Source organism: Tauraco erythrolophus, chromosome 20, assembly GCF_009769465.1.
Source record: "Tauraco erythrolophus isolate bTauEry1 chromosome 20, bTauEry1.pri, whole genome shotgun sequence".
NCBI lineage: Eukaryota > Metazoa > Chordata > Aves > Musophagiformes > Musophagidae > Tauraco > Tauraco erythrolophus.
In genome coordinates this window covers 3,414,272-3,436,988 of record NC_141484.1, presented here as the reverse complement: position 1 = coordinate 3,436,988, position 22,717 = coordinate 3,414,272, and the positions used below count along the sequence as shown (strand labels likewise).

General features: G+C 40.7%; 2 protein-coding genes across 2 annotated transcripts in view; both read left to right on the top strand.

The window, feature by feature from the left end:
* Nucleotides 1-1,537: 1,537 nt before the first annotated feature.
* On the top strand, nucleotides 1,538-8,723 carry APOH (apolipoprotein H). Its single transcript, XM_009992343.2, has 8 exons — nucleotides 1,538-1,601; nucleotides 2,858-3,034; nucleotides 3,643-3,739; nucleotides 5,114-5,190; nucleotides 5,765-5,953; nucleotides 6,926-7,105; nucleotides 7,600-7,797; nucleotides 8,653-8,723. Exons 1-8 carry the CDS (start codon nucleotides 1,538-1,540, stop codon nucleotides 8,721-8,723), a joined length of 1,053 nt encoding a protein of 350 aa, XP_009990645.1.
* Nucleotides 8,724-14,832: 6,109 nt separating this feature from the next.
* The window catches only part of CEP112 (centrosomal protein 112), a 167,190-nt gene continuing 159,305 nt past the window's right edge, over nucleotides 14,833-22,717 (top strand). The window contains exons 1-4 of the mRNA XM_086624318.1: nucleotides 14,833-14,932; nucleotides 15,897-16,087; nucleotides 16,864-17,027; nucleotides 17,639-17,677. Coding sequence (XP_086480444.1) covers nucleotides 14,833-14,932; nucleotides 15,897-16,087; nucleotides 16,864-17,027; nucleotides 17,639-17,677 — 494 coding nt within the window. The remainder of the gene's footprint in view (nucleotides 14,933-15,896; nucleotides 16,088-16,863; nucleotides 17,028-17,638; nucleotides 17,678-22,717) is intronic.

Genomic DNA, 22,717 nt, shown 5'->3' with positions numbered 1-22,717 from the left:
GTTCCAGTTTATACCTGTATGGTACATGGTAGAGTCCACTCTGCCATCTGCTGAGCACAGTGAGAAATACACACACGGTCCACGTTGAAACGGATAAAATTGTGCCCACCTATTCCTGTGCTATTTTAAACACAGAAAAGAATGTGATCAAAATAGCAGGCAGATCTAAGGAAGGATTTAAACCAGAGGCAAGAAAGTTCATTATGGCATTGTGGTGTGTTTGGAAGGGAAAAGATACTTGGGAGATTTTGTAGAGAAAGAGAAGAGGAAGAACCAGGCTGTGACAAATGGAAAAATAATCAGATGTAAATACAGCAAATGAAGTAAATCTTTTTCTGTTGATTTAGCCGTGGTACTTTGCCCTTTGGCACTGTGTATTTGGCAAATATTTTGAGCAGGACATTCACAGGATTTTCTTTCTGAGAAGAATAGCCTGTTCCTAATCGCTTAATGTTGTGGCTAAGATTTGTGTTTTAAATGCAAATAGAGAAACGTCATAAAACAAAATAAACAAACTATTTCAGATCCCAGCAGTAAGAGTTTGACATAACCTAGCTTCTCGTTAGAGCTTCAAATGTCCCTCACTCCCCCTCACAGGCTGTGAGTCAGCAGGGAAGGAGGATACTTAGATTAGAAACACCAAACTGTGGAACAATGATTACACAAATGTTATTTTGGTTACACTTCAGATGCTCCCGCAGTTAAAATCTGCTAAATTAGGAGAATTGCACTGATCAGAACTTCAGCTGATATCTGTGGAGTTTTGACTCGATGACCCCAAATCGTAGCACCACAACAAGTTCTTACACCACCCAAAAATATGATTCACGTTTGACTCCCCCTTGTCACAAGTAAGTACCGTACAAAATCTTTATTTAACTTTTCCTGCAGCGCTGGCATTGCAAGCCCTGCCTCTGCTGCTTTATCTGTTAATTGAAAGATGCTTATTGACAACATGAATCTGATCAAACAGGCCCCTGAAGCCTGAAGTTTCAGGCCAGAACATCATCTAGTGTAAACCGGCATGAAGTTGGTATCATCACTGGAGGCATCTGACAATACCAGTGTCACTCCAACACTAATTATTTCGCCTTAAAAAGATTTTAAGTTATAACTCTCAAGGCTCTTTGGTACACAGAAATGTACATGCTCGAGTGATAAACAAATGCTTCTCAGTGACAGTTCTGTTATTTGATCCAATATTGTATTCCAAACATCCTCATCCTCTAAAGATGCTGAGAATATTGTTTTTTCAAAAATGTTGGTCCCAACAGGAGATGCTCTGCAGAAACAACCGGAAAGGAGACGTTGTCAGCAGAGATCGCTATTTGAATTCCTGCATTATGTACGACTGCAACATGTGATGGTTGTTTCATCCTTTATTACAAGCGACACAAGGAGTCTTTTATCTTCTGTTTACTAGGATGGGAATAAATACAAAGAGTTAATATGTAACCGTCTTTTTGTGGGTGCCTTTATTTTTGAGGGAAGAAACACTGGCCCGAGGGTCATTCGGGCAGTTTGCAGACTGGCAGCGATGCATTCCCTGGCACTGGTTGTGTGCGTAGTTGCTCTGAGCCACTGTGCTCTTGCAGGGAAAGGTAAGTGTCTTCCACTTTCTTTCTAACAGCCAATACTATCCTGAAACGTGAACGAGGGAAGCTGGAGAAAGTAACAAGATTTTAAAGCCCTCAGACAACGCCGGTCAAGTGTTTTGAAGGGGAATCTTCTCTGAAAGCTATTTCCTCTCTTTTTCCCTTCCATTCCTTCCTCCCTCTCTAACGGTGAGGGGAATTGCTGTATATAAAAGCATAAAATGGAGGAAAAGAGAAGAAATATTGACAGAAGTTGTGGAGAGTAGGTTGCCTGCATGCTGGGGGCATTGCGTGTGCCAGAAGTCAATCTTGCTCCATCCCTCTGTCCCTCTCCATCCCTCTGCCCCACTCTGTCCCTCTGCCCTGCTCCATCCCTCTGCCCCACTCCATCCCTCTGCCCCTCTCCATCCCTCTACCCCTCTCCATTCCTCTGCCCCGCTCCGTCCCTCTGCCCCACTCCCAGCTCACCTCGCATTCCCCTCTGCCGCAGGGGCTGCCTGCCATGGCTCCCACCTTGCTTTCCTCCTCCTTTTCCCCATGCCAAGGGCCCTGGGCACTGTTTCATGTACTCTCTCCCTCTGCCATGCATTCCTACACACGAGCTTTGTGTTCCTCTGTTCTGTCCCCACAGTCTCAGCAGGAGCCTCTCTCCATGCCCTTTGCAGGAGCACAGTCTGCACCCTCCATTCCTCCCTCCCTGCTCCCCTCTGTTCTCACTTTCCAGGATGAGTTGTTCACACTGTCAACATGTTAAAGCTGGTTTGGAATCAGAAATGTCTCATGTAACAGAGAGTGTTTGCCCCACTGAACAGAAAAACTAGAGAAACCAGAGAAAAAGAAATTTAACTAAAAAAACATAAAATTCTCATTTCAGGCTGACCCCACCAAACTAATTTGGATTAAAAATTAAAGGTATTAGTTTGCTTCTAAGGCCCTCTCACCTCTGTCATTCAAAATGATTTACCATAATGGACTCACTTTGCAGAATACCTTCATAAATTCATTTTGAAGCAAAAGTAAATTTTAGTAGAAAAGAGCAATGCAAAATCTAACTGGGGTCACTGCTAGAGCTGCTGACGAGAAGAGGAAGAACACATTTTTTTTGGCTAATACTTCAAGCAGCCGTCAGCTGCCTCAGTAAAACCTGAACCCACAGATAACAGGACTGTTTATCTCCAGCTGAAACCTGTACTTCCAGTTGAAAAATAAAGCCAACTCCAACTTTCTGCCCAATTTCTTGTAAAGTGTCTCCTTTCCTGCAGTCTGTCCCAGGCCACCAGAAGTGCTGTTTGCCACAATCAATGTAAACAAAAGTGTATATGAAGTGGGTGAGGAAATAGAATATACCTGTCGGCCTGGGTTCGTCCCCAATAACGGGCAGAGGAAGTACACCTGCCTCCCGACTGGCAAGTGGCCTCTCAACACGCTGTTGTGCCTACGTAAGTAAAACAAAGTAAATATTACTCCTAGATTTTATGCCATGCATCCATCTGAAAAGGATATTTTCTAGTCCACGTGAGGAACCTGATACATTTAAACTGGTACACTTGTGTTCTCCTACTGTTCTTCCCTTACTTGTTGGAAGACAACTGGGTGTGGGGGAGAACAGGGGTGAGTAACAGGGGAAGGATCTTCCCATACATGTCCCACGCTTTCCCTTAAGCCTCTGCCCCTGGATGGTGATGGAGGTTGGGTTTGAACAAGGGGAACCTTAATCTGACTCAGCCCAGCAGCGCTTACACTCTAATGACACATACCGCTTGATAACACTTGCTTTTCTTGCATCCCTCATTGTTCATTTCCATCATTTCGTTGCATAGAAGTTATTTTCCTCAGACAATCAAACATTAAAAACTATTTAACCACAAAAACCTTGAAACTACTGTATTTCAATAGAAACGTAGAATCGCTGGACTTATGAAATGTAATCACAGGAGCGGAGAAACATGAAAGACACCAGGACCCCTTCATGATCAACTCATTTCCACTATCCTAGCTTCATGCCTCATGAAATAACAGTATTCTTTTTTTAATCTTTAATTGACAGCAAAGAGATGTTCGAGTCCTGGACCCTTGCAGAATGGGAAAATTGATTTTCTAGACCACCACTATCAGAGTTCTCTAAGTTTTTCATGTGAACCAGGGTAAGTGTTCCCTTCCTCATGCTGCTAAATGAATAACCTAAATTACAATATTACCTTCTAGTATCACTTGCTGCAGTATTGCAAGCCAAGGATCTTCGAAAACCACACATAAAACCCCAGCTCCACTTCAGAAACTAAAAAAAAAAAAAAGAATATTTGGTGATCCTCCTCTGTTCAGTCTTGACTATAACATCTTGGAGCTTTGCTACTCCAAAGCAATGTCTTACAGATGTGGAAACCATCAAAATAGGAGAGATTTTATGCAAAGATTTATTTTGGACTGCTTTCTCCTGCTTTTTAAATCCTCTTATTACATCATGAGATGAAATCCTACAGCAGAGAGAAGATAATCTCCATCTAAGTTGCTACGCTGTTAGGCTTTGGAGACTGAAAATTTTGTTTCTATGCCTTTCTGAGCTCAGCAAATGAAAACATGAGGTTAATCCTAATTTGGTCCCTGGAGCAAATGCACTTTTACTCAAGGCTACTTGCCAGTTTTAGAAATGAGAATGCATTTAAAGAAAAAATAGTTGTGGTAAACAGGGAAATATTTGATAGTAGCATGCAGTTCATTTTACTTGGGTAATTAATTAATGAACGGTGCTTACCTGGGAAGATCTTAGATGAGACATAGCCTAGAGTTCACTGAAGAGCATCAAGAACTTCAGCTACCTCCTTCTTCCACAAAACAGGAGCAAGATAAGGAATAAATAAACTTAACTGTGACACCCAATGCAGCAATGGGACTTGATTTAGTTTTGCTAATTGTAATTTACTGGCTTTCAGTTGCGTGATGTTGAAATGAGAGATACATGGTGAATATTTCTTTAAAACAAAGTGCTAATAATGTAAGTACAGAGGCTAGCAGAGGAGCATTTAGAGTGCATATGGAAATTAAATTGGCCTATCTGGCATTAAAAGAAAACAATGCACCTCAGTGACTTTAGCTCTTAAGAGTGTTGAGTTCTTTGCAATAGTTTGATCCTAATTGCCGTGATTAGCTAGGAACTCCTCCCAAGAAACTGTAACATTTACATGAGCAATCACAGATCAATGCTCACTACTTACATATGTGCACAGTGCTAATCAGTTGTAGAAATTAATATATAAGAGAGAATATATAGTTGAAAAAGCAAAACATCTTTTTGTATCAAGCCTTTTGTCTGGATACTTGCAATACTTGAATACTAACAATTTTTCATAGTCGCATCTAAACTTTTGAGGTCAGTAAGTGCTAGAACTAGAGAAAGATTCAAGAAATAGACTCTTAAGTTTGTTTATGAGAAACGGTAATCTTTTTTTTTTTGCAAAGAACAACTTGAATCTTCTCCATGTGAGTTAAACTTTCTGACAACCAGATCTTTTTGTTTTCAGTTACAACCTTATCGGGACAAGAACGAGCCAATGCATGGCAGATGGAAAGTGGAGTGGAACTTTTCCACAGTGTCAACGTACGTGTTTAAATACGAAAGAACTACTCTATCCTTATTACAGAGAGATTCCCTTACATTGCTCAGAATTAAATATACTCTTATTCAGAGGCCTCCTACAGTGCTGTGCAAAAAATGGTTAGGAAAAATCAAGAAGAATGCTGTATGTTTGCTTTTAGATGTGTGGACTGTAGTTTTAGAGAAATACAGTTTAAAGGTCCGTACAAAAGGCCAGGATCAGTGATGTTATTTACAGCTGAAGGTAAGATGCTTATCCACTCAAATGCATTCTCCCTGTGTATAAAGAGAGGATATTGTCATGCCTTTGCAACTGTTGTATGTGTATAACCTGTCCTGCATAAGCACTTTACTGAAAAAGCAACATATTGCATAATATTGTCTGAAAAATATAGCAAAAATAACTAATTACGTCCTATAAGGCTCCTGAGATTTTTAATCTGAACTTTTTGTTTTGTTAGCTACGCCTCCATAAAGGGCACTGTGGGTTGATGTGGTTCCAAGCATCTTGCTCCCGTGATTCTAGTAATAATTTGATCTATAAGCTTTAATTTCTATGAATGTTGTGCTCTTCTAGCCGTGACTTGTGCACCTCCCTCGATTCCGGAATTTGGAGTCCTTTCTTACCGTCGCTTAAAACCTGGAAATATTTCTCATTTCCTGGACACAATTATTTTTGAATGCGTGCCTCCTCTCGCACTTATCGGGAATGAGACAGCCACCTGCACGGCCAACGGGAGCTGGAGCAGCATTCCAGAGTGCAAGGGTAAGCAGCTTACTTTTATCAACACCTAAAAACACTCCCCAGAATTGTATATGTAAAACCATATGAACAACTTTAATATTTTTGTTTTTTACAATTGTTATTGCAAACATACAGTAGAATTATTCTGAAAGTTGGACTCATGAATGCAAAGTGATTGCTAACGAGATTGCATGCAACATGGGATTGACAAAATATTTGCTGTGGGTATAAAGGTTGTATAAACAAAACCTGCTAAATGTAGCTCACAGCAGGAAATCAGAGCCTGGCCTCCAGAGTGCAGCGAACATTTTAGTCTACTAAATGCCAGGATTAATCTAAGAAACTTGGAGAAGAGGAGGCTCCGGGGTGACCTTATAGCAGTCTTCCAGTACCTCAAGGGGGCCTACAAGAAAGATGGGGAGAGGCTGTTCAGGAGGGCCTGTTGTGATAGGACAAGGGGTAATGGTTTTAAAATAGAGGGAGGTAGATTCAGATTGGATATTAGGAAAAAATTTTTTACTATGAGAGTGGTAGAACAGTGGAACAGGTTGCCCAGAGAGGTGGTGGATGCTCCATCCCTGGAGACATTCAAGGCCAGGTTGGACGAGGCCCTGAGCAACCTGATCTAGTTGGAGATATCCCTGTTCCTTGCAGGGGGGTTGGACTAGATGACCTTTGAAGGTCCCTTCCAGCCCTAACCATTCTATGATTCTAAATAAACAACCTTACCCTTAGTCTTAAGAACGTCACTGTTTTCAGTGAAACTATGCCACGTTTAAGTACTTTTTAGATACAACCACAGGTTGCAATAGATGTGTATTTAAATCAAGTAATTATTGTGTTTTTTAAAACTGTCTTTCCTCTGGCTATGTTTTCCTGTGCAAGAGGCTGAAATGAACCAGCATGAAAGTTTTATGTATTTTTTTTGAGGTATATAGAGTGTCTTTTAGACCGCAACATTGATAAAGGTTCATTTTTGGTTTTGTACCGCAGTTGTCACATGCTCCACTCCGACAGGAATAGAGAATGGATTCATAGAGTTTGCTGTTCGTAGAACATACCACTATAACGAAAGCGTCAGCTTCGGCTGCCAGCCCAGCTACGTGCTGGATGGACCTAAGCATTCCCGATGTGAAAAGACTGGAAACTGGTCCACAAAGCCAACCTGTAAAGGTATACACACACTATCTGCTAGAAACCATACATCAAATTGAAATTTCCTAAAAGACCACCGCTCTGATTGTTAGCGAGCCACTACACCCTTGTGCAAGAGCTGTCCTCAGAAGAAAACTGAAACAGTAATTTAAGGGCACTGATAATCTAAGACCACTCCCAACACTGAACGTTGTATGATATGAAGTATCTGAATTGACTTGAGTAATCAGCCATGTAACTTTATTTTGTCTGAGTATTTCCTCTCCTCTTCCTGTTTAATATAATTAGGAATGTTACTGAAGCTGGATTTTCACTGGAAACTTTTGACCCTATACTTAGGGGTCTGAATTCCTTCAGCATTTTAGTACCAGAAGTACTAAATATACGTGAGACACATTATTTTTCACCCAAATGTCACTTCTACAGATTTCTGATGGGATCTAATCTACCCACTTTTCAAAATAGAGTTCTAATTATCCTTATGAGCTGCTTACAACTGGAATATTTTACAGGACCATGTAAAATACCGGTTAAGAAAGCCGTAGTGTTATACAACGGTGAGAAGAAGAGAGTTCAGAACGACCTTAAGGAAGGCATTCAGCATGGTGAAACCGTATCCTTCTTCTGCAAGAATAAAGAAAAATCCTGTGCCTACACCGTACCTGTTCCATGTGTGGATGGCAACCTTACTCTCCCCGCCTGTTTCAAAGGTACGAGCGAGGCTAATCCTAAAACAGCTTCTGCTGGTGGAACAGCAAGTACTTGAGTGTGGGGACACTGTTGTAATTCATCTTTGAGCCCTATTTGACCGCCTGATTCATCTATCTTGTGCTAAACCTGTTGAGTATTTAAGAAGGAATGGCCTGAGAGAAGGAGAGAATGCACAGCAGACTTTTCTTTCGGATACATCAGAGCTCTGCTTTAATCCCTGCTCTCTTCTTAGAAGGTGTTATATAGAGGTGGCCTGGCCCAAATAAAAGGCTACACGTAAAGTATCCCAGGATTTCATGAATCCTCGGATCAACGACTTCAGAAAAAGCCTGAACACTGCTGCAGCCTCGAGAACCTGATGTATTCACTCCCATTCTGGTGGATTATTCCCACGTTATGCTGACCAGTACACACCGGTTCTGACTTTGGACCAAGAGTGTTAAAAAGCAGCTGGTGGCTGCAGTGAGGAATTGATGCTGGAGGAACTCCTTCACAGGCACCCAGGGTTTTACAATAAACAGTCTAAATACCAAAGTTTGTTAGCGAGAGGAAATGTTTTGCATCAATCAATATTCCTTGCACAGAATACTCCTTGTAAGTTTTGTTTTCATCTGCAAGTGAAGGAAAAAACACAGCCTATGCATAATGAAAACATCTTTCCTCACATTTGGCTTAACTTCTGATGGATGCAGCTTAGCTTTCATTAAAAGAGAATGAAAATAATGTGTTTCTTCTAGTGGTTTTACAATGATGCAAAGATTGATTGCTCACCTGGCAGGCTCCATGACACGTATTGTTTTCAGCTATCCCACGTTTCAAAAATTTAACTCAAGTTCTTAACTTGTTTTTAACAGAACGTGGCTTTTTTTCATCTCTTGTGAAGAAGGACCCATCAGACATGAAACCATGTGAAGATCAAGCGTGAATCAGAGAAGTAATAAAATACTAAATTTCTGCCTTACTGAGACAAAACCTTACATATAAGAGAGGAAAACTTAGGTCCCATGAGTGTAAGTTTCCAGGCGAACTCTGGACTCTCTGCGAACACCGTCTCAGCCGTTTTCCCTACCACCATCCCTGCCAGCCCCTTTCACGAGGTGTGACACATTATTTCAGCCATTAACTTTCATTCTCTGTTCTCTTTCATTCTCTTTAACATTTTCATTCTCTGTGACTTCTTCAGACTCCCCACAACACCGCCGCTCCTTCTGTATTTCCATCATTCATGCAATTGTAAATGACTTTCTCAATAGCAGTCCCTTTTCAATAAAGTTAATTTTCAGCCAACAGCGTGTTCTTATTTAATATTACCCAGTCACCAACCAAACCCTTCAGCTCTTAACTGATTTATACAGAAAGGCCTTCATCATTAGTAATTAGCTGGGTTCTGATCCCATTACCACTCTCCCATAACAGGGAGTGGACCTTTAATTACAGATGGACGGAGGGTCATCAGCCTAAGATTTTCCAGAATTTACGTAAGGAGAAAGATTAAGATTTCCAAATGAGTTTAGAAGCCAAGTATCCAAGTATGGTTTAAACATCAATAGCATTAGATAAAGGGCTCTTTTACACTTAAAAAAAAATTGCTAAAGGTAATAAGACTATTTGTGGTTTTGAGATTCTAATTTCACCTGAAACTGTTGGTTTAAACAACTGTTAATTTTTATCACTGTTTCAATATTACGCAATGTAACTGATTCCTTTTTTTAAAAAAAGAAAGAATTGTACAGCATTGAGCAATAGTAATGATTTCTGGTCATTAAATAGCTTTGAAGTAAACTGTACTTGTAATTTGATTTATGATACAGGTAGTTCACTGGTATGACCCAGTCTGGCAAGTTTTGTGCTTATGTCTGTATTTCCATTCAGAAAAAATAATAATTATAATTTCAACACACTAGAAAGTGATAGAGAAATATTTGCTGTGCACTTAAAATAAATTGTCATGAGTCATATGTGGATGCCTCTGAAGTAGAAAGGCTTTCTCTGTGATTAAAAGCAGAAGTAAGTTACACACTAAGCAAGCTACTGCAGAGCTTTTTAAAAAGACCATTTAACATCAAGATCCAACTACTTGTAAGATACTACAGCTACCATTAAAAAATCTGAACATAGTCTAATCGTCTTCGGTTTTTTGCAGGCTGCACATGAATATTTTAGTAGCATGACTGATATAATTCTTTTTAAGGAGAGATTGAGGCAGCTATTATTAAGTATTTAATACTTTGTATTCATCAGTAATTTAATTCTCTAATGTACAAATAAACAGGCAAATTCACACTAGCAACTGAACGGAGTATTTCGCTGGTGAAATGCGCACTGTGTTTTGGTTCCTAACACATTTAAGCAGGATCCTTGAAAGAGGTTTGGTTTGGAGGCCAAGATATTCATCCCTGCTTTGAACACAGACATAGATCAGCTGGCAGGAACCCATCTGTTTGGAAATCTAGTCTAAATGTTGTGTGGATACATCTCTGGGATCGGGATGTTCAGGACGGTAGCTGAGATACCAAACACAGTTTAATATTAACTCGTCTTTCACAGCAAAACACTGTCAGCTGGCGTAGGTAAAGTCAGCATTCGCTGCCACAGAAATGCTACTTTTCCCTGAAATTATTTGTATTTTGTACAAAAACAGTTGCCCCAGGAACATTCAGATTTTTCTAAGCAAATTTTCCCAGTTCTACTTACCTGTGCAACAGGGTAACAACAGATCACATCAGCTGGCTCTGCTTCCTAGCTGGATGCACAGTATTTGAATATTTTAAAGAATCACCCTTAGGAGCCAATGCTCTTGTGCTGAATTTATTATCTAGTCTCCCGAAGCAAGAAGAGGGAGAAAAAAATCTGTGACCTGATAAGTCTTTGAAGTAGCAAGATGTTTGTGAATCACAACTTTTCAGACATGAAAGGTTTGCTTAGAAGGTCTGAAAAATAATGCATTGCAACTAGAGGTGTTCCAAAGGCTGGTATGAGTGAGTGAAACCTGTCTGTCTTTTTTTTTTTAAGATGTTTGAAAGAATGCCTTAAGCTGTGCTCATGTTACTTGTGGCAACCTGCTGAGACAGTTACAGAGATGAGAGAACATGGTAAAATGAGATGAAAAAAAAAGTACTGAATGTGTTTTACTTAAATTAAGATATTTTTACAATTCAAATTGGGATTTTTTTCTGTATTCTGGTTGGGATATCTATGTGTTCTATGACTGTGTATCTATAGTGACTTCCTTCAGAGTGTCAGTGCGCATCAGTACTCACCATCTCCAGGCTGCAGCTTCGGTGGAGACAAGACCTCAGACATTTCTTGAATCTTTAGTTTTTCTTTCTTTTTTGGACAGAAGTTATGCAATTGTCAAATCAATGCAGGGAGTCTTCAGCCTCGCTGCCCACGCTGCTCTGCATTGGTTAAGCAGACCCAGAAACTGGACCTATTCTCTCAGAATATTTGTCCTGGAGTACTGGTTCCAGTTTCATTGGTTCTGCTCTGCTTCGTGTTCTTTTCACCATATATTAGCAAATTCAGATTTTCAAAGTATTTTGTGACGAGCACGACAGAGATATATTTAAATCTGAAGGCAGTGTGCAGATATACAACATACAAAACAGTTTGTTTAGTAAACCCAGCCCTTTTCAACCATCAAAATGCAGATTTGCAAAGCCGGACAGAAATGCAAACCTCACCGTATCACCTGGCCAATGTGCTGCTGTGCTGCCCTTGAAAAACCTGCCTGGAAAGAGTCACGTTGCTAAGTCCATTCAGCTTTCCGTATTCTACCAACTAACAGAACGTTTGCGTGTCTCCTGTGATTTGGACTGACTTGGACAAATCGATTTCGTTACGATTACAAAATTCCAGTGACAAATCTGGGTACCTGAAGTGGTGATTCAGGTGTGAAAATTTTGGCAAGTTCAGCTCTTTGAGCAAGTCGGCCACCCAGTAATCTTACTGTGTCGCAAGAATCTACCACTATCATAGAATCATAGAAACACAGGATGGTTTGGGTTGGAAGGGATCTCAAAGATCATCTAGTTCCAACCCCCCTGCCATGGGCAGGGACACCTTCCACTAAACCAAGTTGCTCAAAGCCTCATCCAACCTGGCCTTGAACACTTCCACTTCCTGTGCCAGTGCCTCACCATCCTCAGAGTGAAAATTTTTTTTCTTATATCCGATCTAAATCTACCCTCTTTCAGTTTAAAGTCATTGCCCCTTGTCCTTGCAAAAAGTCCCTCTCCAGCTTTCCTGTAGGCCCCCTTTAAGTACTGGAAGGCTGCAATAAGATCGCCCTGGAGCCTTCTCTATTTTAAAACAGATTAAAAGTAGTCATATCTTCAAAAATATATTAAATGATTATTTTAAATTTAGAATTTAAAGATAATAAAAAATATTTGTAATCTACTCATGAGATTCTACCGTGGATTAAACACTCCCTCACTGATTTTTGCATTGCTTCTATGCAAATGTTGATTTAAAGAGCTATGTGCAATCTTAGGAGGCAACCAGTGTAGCTGTCATAGCTATCAGTGAATGAGCCCTAATGCAGAATCATTTCTGCTGGAGATTAGCTGAGAAATCAAAGAAAATAGCCAATTTTTTACCGTACATTTAAGAAATTCTTGTTTGATGTATATGTGCACATGAATCAAGCTCAGAAGACCTCGTTAGAGATAAAAGCGCTTTAGACACTATACACACAGTAAGGGCAATGACTTTGGAGAAAGAGAAATAAGTAATTGAATCAAAGATGTCAGACGTTTTATTTGGGATCATACACATACACAATTATTTCATCGATTCAGGAGGAGGCTGAAGAGGTGAAAGGACTGGGAGATCTCTCAACTTTTGAATTGATCAATGGTTTTCTTGACATGGCTACAAAACAAAAAGCGTAACCCATGTCTCTTGTGTAGAAATGTCAGGCACGAACTTTTAATTTTCCTCTTCCACAATTTTTCTCTTCCTCATATTTTCTGTCCTTGGGATAGGATGTAAACAATGCATGAAAGATAAGCAATATCGAGCAATTAAATGTTTTAAAGTGAACTCAAAATCACTCTATTATCCACACGGGTATACTTGAACAAATTTGACTTAGAAACACTCAGAAACTACAACAAAAATTGGCCCTGCAATTATTCAGCCTGTACCTGCCATTTCAGTCTCATTTTATCCGCTCACATTTCTGGCACCCACTATGGAGCCACAAAAACATCGCTCAGACTCAAAAGCTGCCTCTGATTTAGTGACCTTTAACTTCAGAGTGGCACATATTTTTCACTAAGCTTTGAGCGGAAGCACGCTTTTTTTTCCCCAAATATCGATCATAACGAAGATACGAAAATAGACACAGCCGATATCCAATTAGCAGCAATTAAAACTGAGAAACACATCCCAAACAACCCAGAGTGATGTCCCGCTGCCTCTGCACCCTCGCTTTCTGGTCCAGGCTCTGCCGCGATGCCGAAGCACCGGGTCTATCCTCTGCGTCACACGGGCTCGAGCCAACCTCAGGAATCTTCTGGCATGTCCCACGTCTCCCTTGGTGCTCCCTCAGGCTCTGCGGGGCCTTCTTGAGTTTTTTCCTGTGCGCGCATGGCTGAGCACATGGATAATCATTGACCGCGTGTGTTTTGGGGGCAGCGCTGGGTGATGACGGCACGGTTTGGTGCACCGGAGCCGCTGCCTGGAGCCGAGCTGACGGTGCGCCAGGTGATGCCAATCCCTTGGCACGATAATCCACGATCCCAGGCGGCGACTGCGCTCCCGCGGTGGGAGCGGAACCGCCCTCAACACACAGTTTTCCCTCTCGAGCCCAGTTTCCCCCGTTCCGGCTGCCGGGCACGAGCAGCTCCCCGAACTCCGCGCTCCCTCCGCGTTCCCCTCCCGACCGCCGGCCCGCCCCGAGGCCGCCCCGGCCCGGCTGTCACCGGCCGCGTCGCCGGGCAACCGGCGGGCGGCCCGCGGAAACGGAAACGCGCGGGGGCGGCCGCCGGCGGGGCCGCCGGGAGCGGCGGTGCGGCCGGTTTGAACCGTTGGCCGCTCGGCCGGGCCGGCGCTGCCCGAGGCGGCCTTTCCCCGCTGGCGGGGGCCGGGGCCCGCCGGCCCGGCTCGGGGCCGGGCCTGGGAGCTGCGCAGAGCGAGGTAACGGGGCGGCGTGTCCCGGGGGCGGGGAGGGCGGCGGGGCGGCCTCCTCTGAGGGAGCGGCGTGCCGGGGGCGGCTTGGGGCGCCAAATCCCGCCAACTTCATCGCGGCAGCGGGCGGGAACGGCGTCGTTCCTTGGGGAGAGTCTGTGCGGATCGCCTCGGGCAGGCGCGGGGCTGCTCGGGAGCGGTTTGACGGAGCGCCCGGAGGAGGGGAAGCGGCAAACCGCGCGTTGTCGCCCGGCCGGCGTCGGGGGAGGACGGGGTCTGGCCGCGGGGGACGGCCGCGGCGGCAGCGTGCCGGCTGCGGGCTGGAATGTGCGCCAAAGGGTGTGTGTTCCAGCTGGGAAATTGACAGGTCGTGGGTGAGGAGCGCTTGTTTGGCGCTCTCCGCAATGCTCCTTCGTTAAAAACCAATTGTGACAAGATTTGTTGGTTCTGCTACTCTATGGGCAGGTTTTCCTCCCTTCTTCTCTTAAAAAAAAAAAACCCAAACTAATTCTAAAAAAGATAAACTTACGGATGTGGCCGTGACAGGTTCATTTCAGTTGTTTGTACAAATTGTGTGCAATTCAACACCTGTTCGTTTTCAAACCCAAACAAACACGTTTTTGTAGGTTACATTGTTTGCAAAGTATCAGTGCGATTTCCGTGTTCATTTGAACATAATAAAATACTTCATTATTTGAACATAATAAAATACTTCATTATTTGAACATAATAAAATACTTCATTATTTGAACATAATAAAATACTTAGTTTTATCTTCCAACTGATTCCGAAGCATCTCTTTGCACGGTCTGAGATGTACAAAGACTAATGTGTAGCGGTATTTGATCTTTTCCACCTCGATGTGAATAATTTTGCAGGTTACTTCGTGTCCTTTCAAAATGAATGGTGAAGAGGAAACGTGGGAAAAGCTAGATGCAGAATTTGATCACTGTGTTGTGGATATGAAGCCTCATGTTCTAAAACTACAGGATGGGTCAGGTAAATACGGTAAAATGTGCGTACAGGGGAACGCTAATAACGAAATCCTAGGTTGCTAATAATTATTATGTGTATTTGTACCGCTTTCTTTAATGAGACGCTTAATTCTGATGTTACAAGGCACTGTTTTCAGGGGGGTTTCACACAACTTTGAAAGTTGGATTATTTAGGTACCTATTGCTGTTGTTTGAGCTTACCTGTCGTATCTTGGTGGTGTAAATGTGCTTTTGCATCAATACACTGACATCTCTATTTTAAAAAAATTAATAAAGTAGAAAATAAAAGCTTCTAAAAGGCATTCTTTTTGAGGTTGCACTTACAAAATTGCATATATTTTTTAGATTTAAGTTTTTTTGAAGTTTGGCTTAGGAATGTGTAATAATATAAACATCACTTAACAAATGATGTTTTATAAATCTAATGATTAGAACAAACTGGTTATTACCAAAGGCATGAACTCTGCTAGTTAAGACCTTGATTTGTAAACTTTTAATCAAATGAATAATTCCATCATCTGGTAACAAAGCTTGTGTAAATAGAGATGTTTAGAATGAATGAAGATTTATTGTGTGTTTAAAATGTTAATGCTCATGCAAGCTGTATGTTGTAGTTAAAGGCAGCTCTTGCAGTGAGTTCAGAATTCCTGGTGACTTGTGTGTTCTGTACTTATTAGAGATTGATTCCAACATGCTATTTCTAGAAGTCATGTAAACTTCTGGTAAATACCAATTTATTTCTGGATTACATATTTTTGAGCTATTGTTAAAGACTAATTTCTAATCTAGGTGTTTAACCTTTTTTTTCCTTTTCGTTCAGTCATTTGGGGTTTTTTGTTTGTTTTGCTTTAAACTTTTGGATAGAAGGGAAACATCTACAAAATTGATGACCGGTAATGGCTTCTATTATTTCTGTGTTTGATACGCTCTGAAAATGTATAGTGATTATGTTATACCTATATTTTTAGAACGACAAAGATGTGCACTGTGGATTAAAAAGCTGTGCGAACCCTCAGGAGCAGGCACAGGAGTAGTGGGAAGGAAGAATCGGAACCTGTATGCAAAACTTTTGCTCCACATGCTAAAGCGAGGTGTGCTGGAAGGGCCTTTTGCACATAAACCAGAACCAGGAATACTGAAAGCTTTACCTTCCTACATGGTGAGTGTAACTCCTTCTTAAGACAAACTTGCTGAAGTATATTCTGAAAATACTTTGAAGTCTTGGGTTTAGCATAAATGTGAAAAACAATTCTGAACGGAGTGGAATTGCATGTGGTAAATACAGGCATTTATGTTGCGTATCTTGTAATTGGTGTTGGGAAGATCTTTCAGTGTGCAAAACCTTTTATGAGACATGTTTCTTCTTCAACATTCAAGTTCTAAGAAGGCTTATAAAAACAGGTGTTCTGAAGGAACAGAATTTTTGTCTAATTCTTTGAAAGAATGTAATAGCAAACTCTTGAGGCTATATTTTGTCTTAAGCAGCAGATGGTTCTTGTGAAGGGAAAAGTGTGCTTAAGTGAGGTGGCTTGAGTAGTCTGAGGTGGCTGTAGTAGTCTGTCTTTCTATGAAAGAAAAGAACAGTATTTCACATAGATATTGTTAAGCTTGCAGTTTGTTTTCTGAAGACCTGAACATACTGTATCAATCATTGGCATCAGCTTTAGTGAGATAACAGTCCTGATTTATGCTGAAATTACCCATAGTGAAAGGTGTAAAGTACTGGAAAACATGTACGCCATTGCCTGTTGTACTAATTTCCATGGAAAGGTAGTGTTTGCACACCTCTGACTTCATTGGAAAAAGAATTTTTATGCTGCAGGTATTCCTGCAAGGAACAACATTAACAATGTAAAGAATGTATTTGTAACAGTGTAAAGAATGTATTTGTGTAAATATATTTGAGTGTTGATTTTGCATTTATTTTAATTACAGTCAATTTATTTCGATGAACCAAATTCAACAAGAGTTCGGAGTAGTAGCCCAGACTGCTTACCTGACTGGGTAATGGGAGAACTAGGAAACAGGGAATCGAAGCTTGAGGAATCGTGGAAGATATGCTCTAAAGAGGAATCATTAGCAACATCACTTACGTATGGGTAAGATTTCTGTGTTTGCTTTATTCAGTATTTGATTCATATTTAATAGATGTTTGATTTGATAAGCTCTGCCTGTGTATTTGAATTTATATGTATGAATTTGTTACACTCCCTTACGGACTCCTCTTGAATATAGTGTTTGTGCTTTATATACAGAAACTCTGGTAATAGCTTCTAACTTAATGATAACTTTTATACTTTTCTGTTTTTACATTCCTCCATTATGTCTTCTTCTCTGGCTTCTGTAAGTCTTCTTCCGTGTCCTATAGCTCTGTCCTCTTTCCCTTCCTCTTGTTTTCCTTTCTCTTCCAGTTACAGACACTTAGCATGGAAAATCAATAGGCCAAACTAGATAGTTTGAGAAATTTAACTGCAAGTGAAGAGAGGGCTTTGTAGTGATTTGGGCTGGTGATTGCCATGGGGTATTCACGACTTGTTTCTATGTTAGCAAACAGGCTCTTTGTACAATCACTATCTGCTTTTTTGCACCATTATCTCTCTTCATGTTAATACTCTCTGTAGACTTGGTAACATGCTCTGTAGACTTCAAAAGTAAATAAGAGCTATTGTTCTGACGTTCTAAAAGATGGTACTCTGGTTATATTTTTCAGACTTCAGATATTATGGTGGCAAAGCACAGTGGTCACAAGGCAAGAGACAGAATTCATACACAGTTACTTATCTGGGAGAGGGAAGCACAGACAAATGTGGACAGGCAGTAAGGAAGAAGTGATGTGGTAGAAGACTGTATAGATGCAGAAGACTCTCAGGCCAGATTTTTGTTAAAATAGATCAAACAGGTTGCTGTCCCCTTGGAGTCCTTGTACGGTCCTGTTTTCTGCATGCTGATGAGTGCAAACTGGAAAGTAGGATTAATTAATGAAGCTGAGGTGGATTAATCTTCACTATTTCTGTACAGTTCAAAATAAAAGGAATGTACAGTAAGCAAGAGACAAAAACATGTGGGGAGAGTAAATGGATAAAATGAAAAAAACCCTTGTAGTCTGAGGTCATAATGCTGAAAGGAGCTGCTATATCCAATAGTTTTTAATGGCTTTTTTTCTGTAGAGAATAGAAATATAAACAAGCATACACATGGTAGATTTAAAGGATGTTCTGTCATTGTTGCTCACAGGTTTTTTAGGGGAAACAGAATAGTGACTTCCTGCACGTAAGCAAGTTTTGCTGTTCTGTGGCAAAAGAAGAAAAGTCAGATGTGTACAAAGAAAGACAGATTTGATCCATCATTTTGCAGGCGTGTTAGTCCTTATTTAACACTTACCTGTTTGCTTCATGTTCCATCATGGCTTCTTTATGAAATAGCCAGATTTCTTTGTATTTCCCATAAGCTTCATGAGTCTTGGATTACAGAAAGTCAGACTGGACCAGCTATGCTTGTTAAAACTTATGAGGCAAAAAATCAGAGCTGCTGCCTGTGGGATGTTCTGCTGTGTTGTTTTGCTCTCCTGTGTGGGGAGGGTTGTTTGCAATGGCTCTCCTTGTTTGAACAGTCTTTCTGAGTTTGATTTAAAATGTTTTGATTTGTATCATGCTATCTACACAAATACATGTGCTGTGTTGGTCACTAACACCTCCTATGCCTGGATCCTGCATGTTTGTCACTAGCATAACGCAAACTGATCAGTTGCACACTGTTGAAAAATCAGAGTTTGTTTTTTCTGTCCTATTTTTGGGGAATCTTAGGTAAATTTTAGTTTAATCTGCGTTCTGGTCTTATATATTTACTTTCTTTCTAGTTTTTCTTATGCAGTGCAACTGTGCACTGATTATGAACGTCTATGTTCTGTTTTTTTTTATGTGGCTACATTTCAGCCATGGATGGAATTGCCTCCTGCTTGCTTGTTTTGAAGTTTAGTTAATGTTTAAACTCTCTGAAATCCTTGGTGAAAAACGCACTCTTAGGGATAGGGAGTGAATATTATTTGAAACTCAGTAGGCTCTGTACAAGAGGAAGTAAGTGTTCGCTCTACTTCTGTATGAAACTTCTGGTTTGGTTTCGTTGCATTGTGAATATACTCACAGGTTTTGTTTCAGAAGTCTATTGCTTTTTTTGTATTCACTTACATTTTTCTGAAGTGGTTATTACTAGCTGTTCAATGTTTTTAAGCGCACTGATGTTTGTGGTGTGTATCACAGTGCTGAGTCTTGCATTTTTTAAATTTCCAGCTGTGATTTGGGTAGATGACAGATAGGTACTCTTGCAAGTTACATCTTGTCAGTATTGAGTGTCTTGGAACTTTTCCTCTTGTGTATCCATCAACTATGTGTAATTCTAACAGTCATTTTAAAAGTTACTCTTAGGACTGATGCATCTCCTCTTCCAAGTCATGCAATGTTAATACTAAGGGATCTTCTGGTTGCTTTACACTCGGATGCTCTGATATGAACCTATGGTTTTGATAGCAGACTTGTGGTGTAAGAAACAAAGGTGGAGAATGGAGAAAGTGCAGACTCCGTTACTACGTTACTGCTTTATGCTTGGTGACACAAAGAACCATTGGGAAGAGCTGTCCAAATGCCCTCAATTAAAAAAAACAGGTCTGACTTTATGAAAACAAGGAATATATTCTGCTTTAGAAATGCTTTTCGAGACCTCAGCTAAATCTGTGTTGTGCCACGTCAAGATATCTGGCATGGATCTGATTGGATCGTCTTGGTCGCTTGGAGTAGCACCGTGGTGATGCAGTATCACTGCGGGTATGAGATGCAGTGGAGCAGTATCGGCACAGCCCACCCCTATGAGGCCCAATCTAGCATAGTGATAGATCTACAAAGCCATGTTTGCAGCATAAAAATACCCCTGTTCCCTCTGAATTCCTTACTGTGCTGTCAGCAGGGGTGTTATTTGAGAGGGATCAGGCAGCATACTCCTCCCTCTGCATCCAGCCGGTGCTTGTCACTGTTGGAGCAAGGCTGAGGTGCAGTTCCGCCTGCTCCCTCCCTTGTGTTCTTTGCCATTTTTCTTCTCTCTTCCCTACCTGGATTATAGCAGAATATGAGAACTCTGACCCCTTTTCCCATTACGTATCTGAACTAAGATTCAGCTTGGTCTGGCAGAGTTCCCTAAGATGTGGGTGGGGTAGTAAAGCTTTATTTAATTTACTTTTTCTTTTGTCCTGTGGGACTGTAGCAATACCTACATCGGTGATCAGCAGGTGATTCCCAAGGCTCTGGTGAGTTCTGTGGAGACTCATATTGCACATTATTTCATTCTAGGAGAAGCAAGTAAATGTGATGGAATAAGGTTCTAGTTTAAAGAAATCTGGGAGTGAACCTTAGCTGTGTAGGCATGGCTCTGCTCATGGGTACTCATACCAACAGTGGAGCCGTGTCTAAGGAAATCTGAATTTGTATTGGCAATTGGAATTTGATAGCTCTGTAGATGACATGAATTAATCTTCATAGCAATCAGAAACTTAAGTTAAATGTGTGAGTTATGCAGGAAGAAATACTGAAGGTAAATGTTTCAGCAGTTATGTTTTGTAGAAATAGCTTATTTAATACTTATTTACGTATGTCTGTATGAAGATGTTAGCTATACTCAGTGTACAGATCCTGTCTTTGAATTCACGGTTTCGGATGAGCTATCAGTGCAAGTAAAGATCTAAAGTATTTAATATTTCTGGAATTTGCAGTTTTTAGAGAGAGCCAGCAGATGGTGATCTTGTTACGTTTTATTTGTCTCTCTACTCGGACTGTGTATTAGGAAAACTGTGTCCAAAGGTATGCAATGGATGTAGTTGGATGAAAATTTTGCATTCCAACCGTGGTTCAAGTCTTACAGATAGACTGTAACATTTTCTCAGGGCAAAATAGATAATGTCAGTGAGAAACAGTTGAGTAATTTTTTGATGTTTATTTATCTCAAGGTTCCCTCCTTTAAAAGAAGCAAACAAGCGGAGATGTTCTTTTAACAGTTATTTTTATCTTACCACACACATAATTCTATGTATGAAGATTTTGACTTTTCTATAAGAAGTTGTTTATCTGGCTAAATAAAAAGGAGATAGAAAAACCTTTCTTGCAAACTGGAGTGTAAATGAATAAAACCAAGCTAGCTGGTGCTAGAAAGGTACATCTTTGTTTTGAAACATGAGAGAGTTGATTTTAGGAACGTGCAGTTTGGTTTGAGCAGAAGCCTGGTCTTTCTGACCACACAGGAAAATTCTGCTGTATGTTTGTAGATTATGCCTGAAAAACATTGTTAAAGGTTAGTGTGTAGCTGAGCTGTACCTGGAGGAACCAGTGAGTTTCCCTTACTTTGTTTCTAGTAGGAAATTATTTACTAATCTCCTTTATTAGCAGCAAATTGCTTCCTTCTCCCATGCTAGCTCACCGTTTTGGCTGAAGCAGGAGGTCACAGGGCTGGTGTCAAAACTTTGGCCGTTCTCTACTCACCTGCCGTGGGAGGAAAAAGACATAATCTTGTGATTTTTGGAGCCTGACTCCTGTTAGCAAAAGGCTGGAAGAGGGAGTGAACGGGTAGTATTTGCTTGATATGAGCAAAACTGTGGTCCATCCTTAAGTCTTTTCAAATTCTGTTCATAGAATCAAGTAAAGCAGCTTCCTTTTCAGTTCCTCTTCGAAATAGCAAATATAGAACTAAGAATATGTCTAGACTCTTTTTTCCCCATTTTGTCAATTTAAAAATATTGCTGGTAACTTGGGTTGGATTGAGTATTTAATGATATTCCTTAATCCCTTAATGATAGGGACATGAACTCTGTTTTCTCTCATTTTAAACAATTGGAACTTCATTGAATTTTTAGGTAACCTGAGTATTGTTCAGAAAAGAAGTCTGATGAAAGTGCAGATTTACTGGCAGGCAAAGATGTGTCTCCTTTTAATGAAAGATAGTTTTGTGTCAAATGAAATCTTGGTAAGAAATGCACGATTTGGAATGCTGGGGACAGTCGTATTATTATATTTCTTTTGATCTTTTTTATCTCTGAGACTTTACTTATCTAAACTATTTGCTGCTTTGTGATTGTTACTTTTGCTTCCATGTATGCTGCTGGTATTTGTTGGTGCTGGGAGGGAAGGTGTGCTCCCAGTTGTTGTATTTCACTGTTCCCTGCTGTTCTGATGGAAGCTGGGGCGGTGTGCTGCGTGGAAAGTTTGTGTTTGTCTTTCTAGAAGTGACTCGTTTCCATTGTACATCCAGCAGTTGTCTTTCTGGTCATAAACACTTAATTTGTCTCAATGTCTTTTTGGCATAAGGTACTGTCTAATTTGCTGCAGGGTGGAAAGAATGAAAGGTATTTTAATGGTCTGACTTGGTTTTGATACAATATAGCTAGTCATAGGAAGTGAGTGGACTAGCAGGAGTTTTTAATTACTTTAATACATGTGGATTTGACATTGGAGTATAGGCTGAAGGGTGTTTCACTACTGTTTTGGATCTCTTGCTATATCAACCTGTCTAATAAACTCTTATAATTTTTTTGTTTTGTTCCAGGCTGTTCTTTTCTTTCACTGTTCTATAGTTGAGAAAGGTCTGTTGACCAGGTGCATCACTGGAGGTTATCTTCACTGATCTGCTCTTCTTAATTCCCTTTTGCTCAAACGCTTTATTATGACAAAAGCTTTTCCAAAAAATCCCTGTCCGCTTTTTTTCCCTGTACTGGACAGAGTACTTGTTCATGCTGTACTTGTATCCTGTCTTGAGG

Excerpts from the sequence above, each read along its gene's own strand:
- APOH (XM_009992343.2), top strand. The coding sequence starts at position 1,538 with ATGCATTCCCTGGCACTGGTTGTGTGCGTAGTTGCTCTGAGCCACTGT. Across the intron at positions 3,740-5,113 it reads AGTTTTTCATGTGAACCAGG|TTACAACCTTATCGGGACAA; the intron begins GTAAGTGTTCCC and ends TTTTGTTTTCAG. Across the intron at positions 7,106-7,599 it reads CACAAAGCCAACCTGTAAAG|GACCATGTAAAATACCGGTT; the intron begins GTATACACACAC and ends AATATTTTACAG.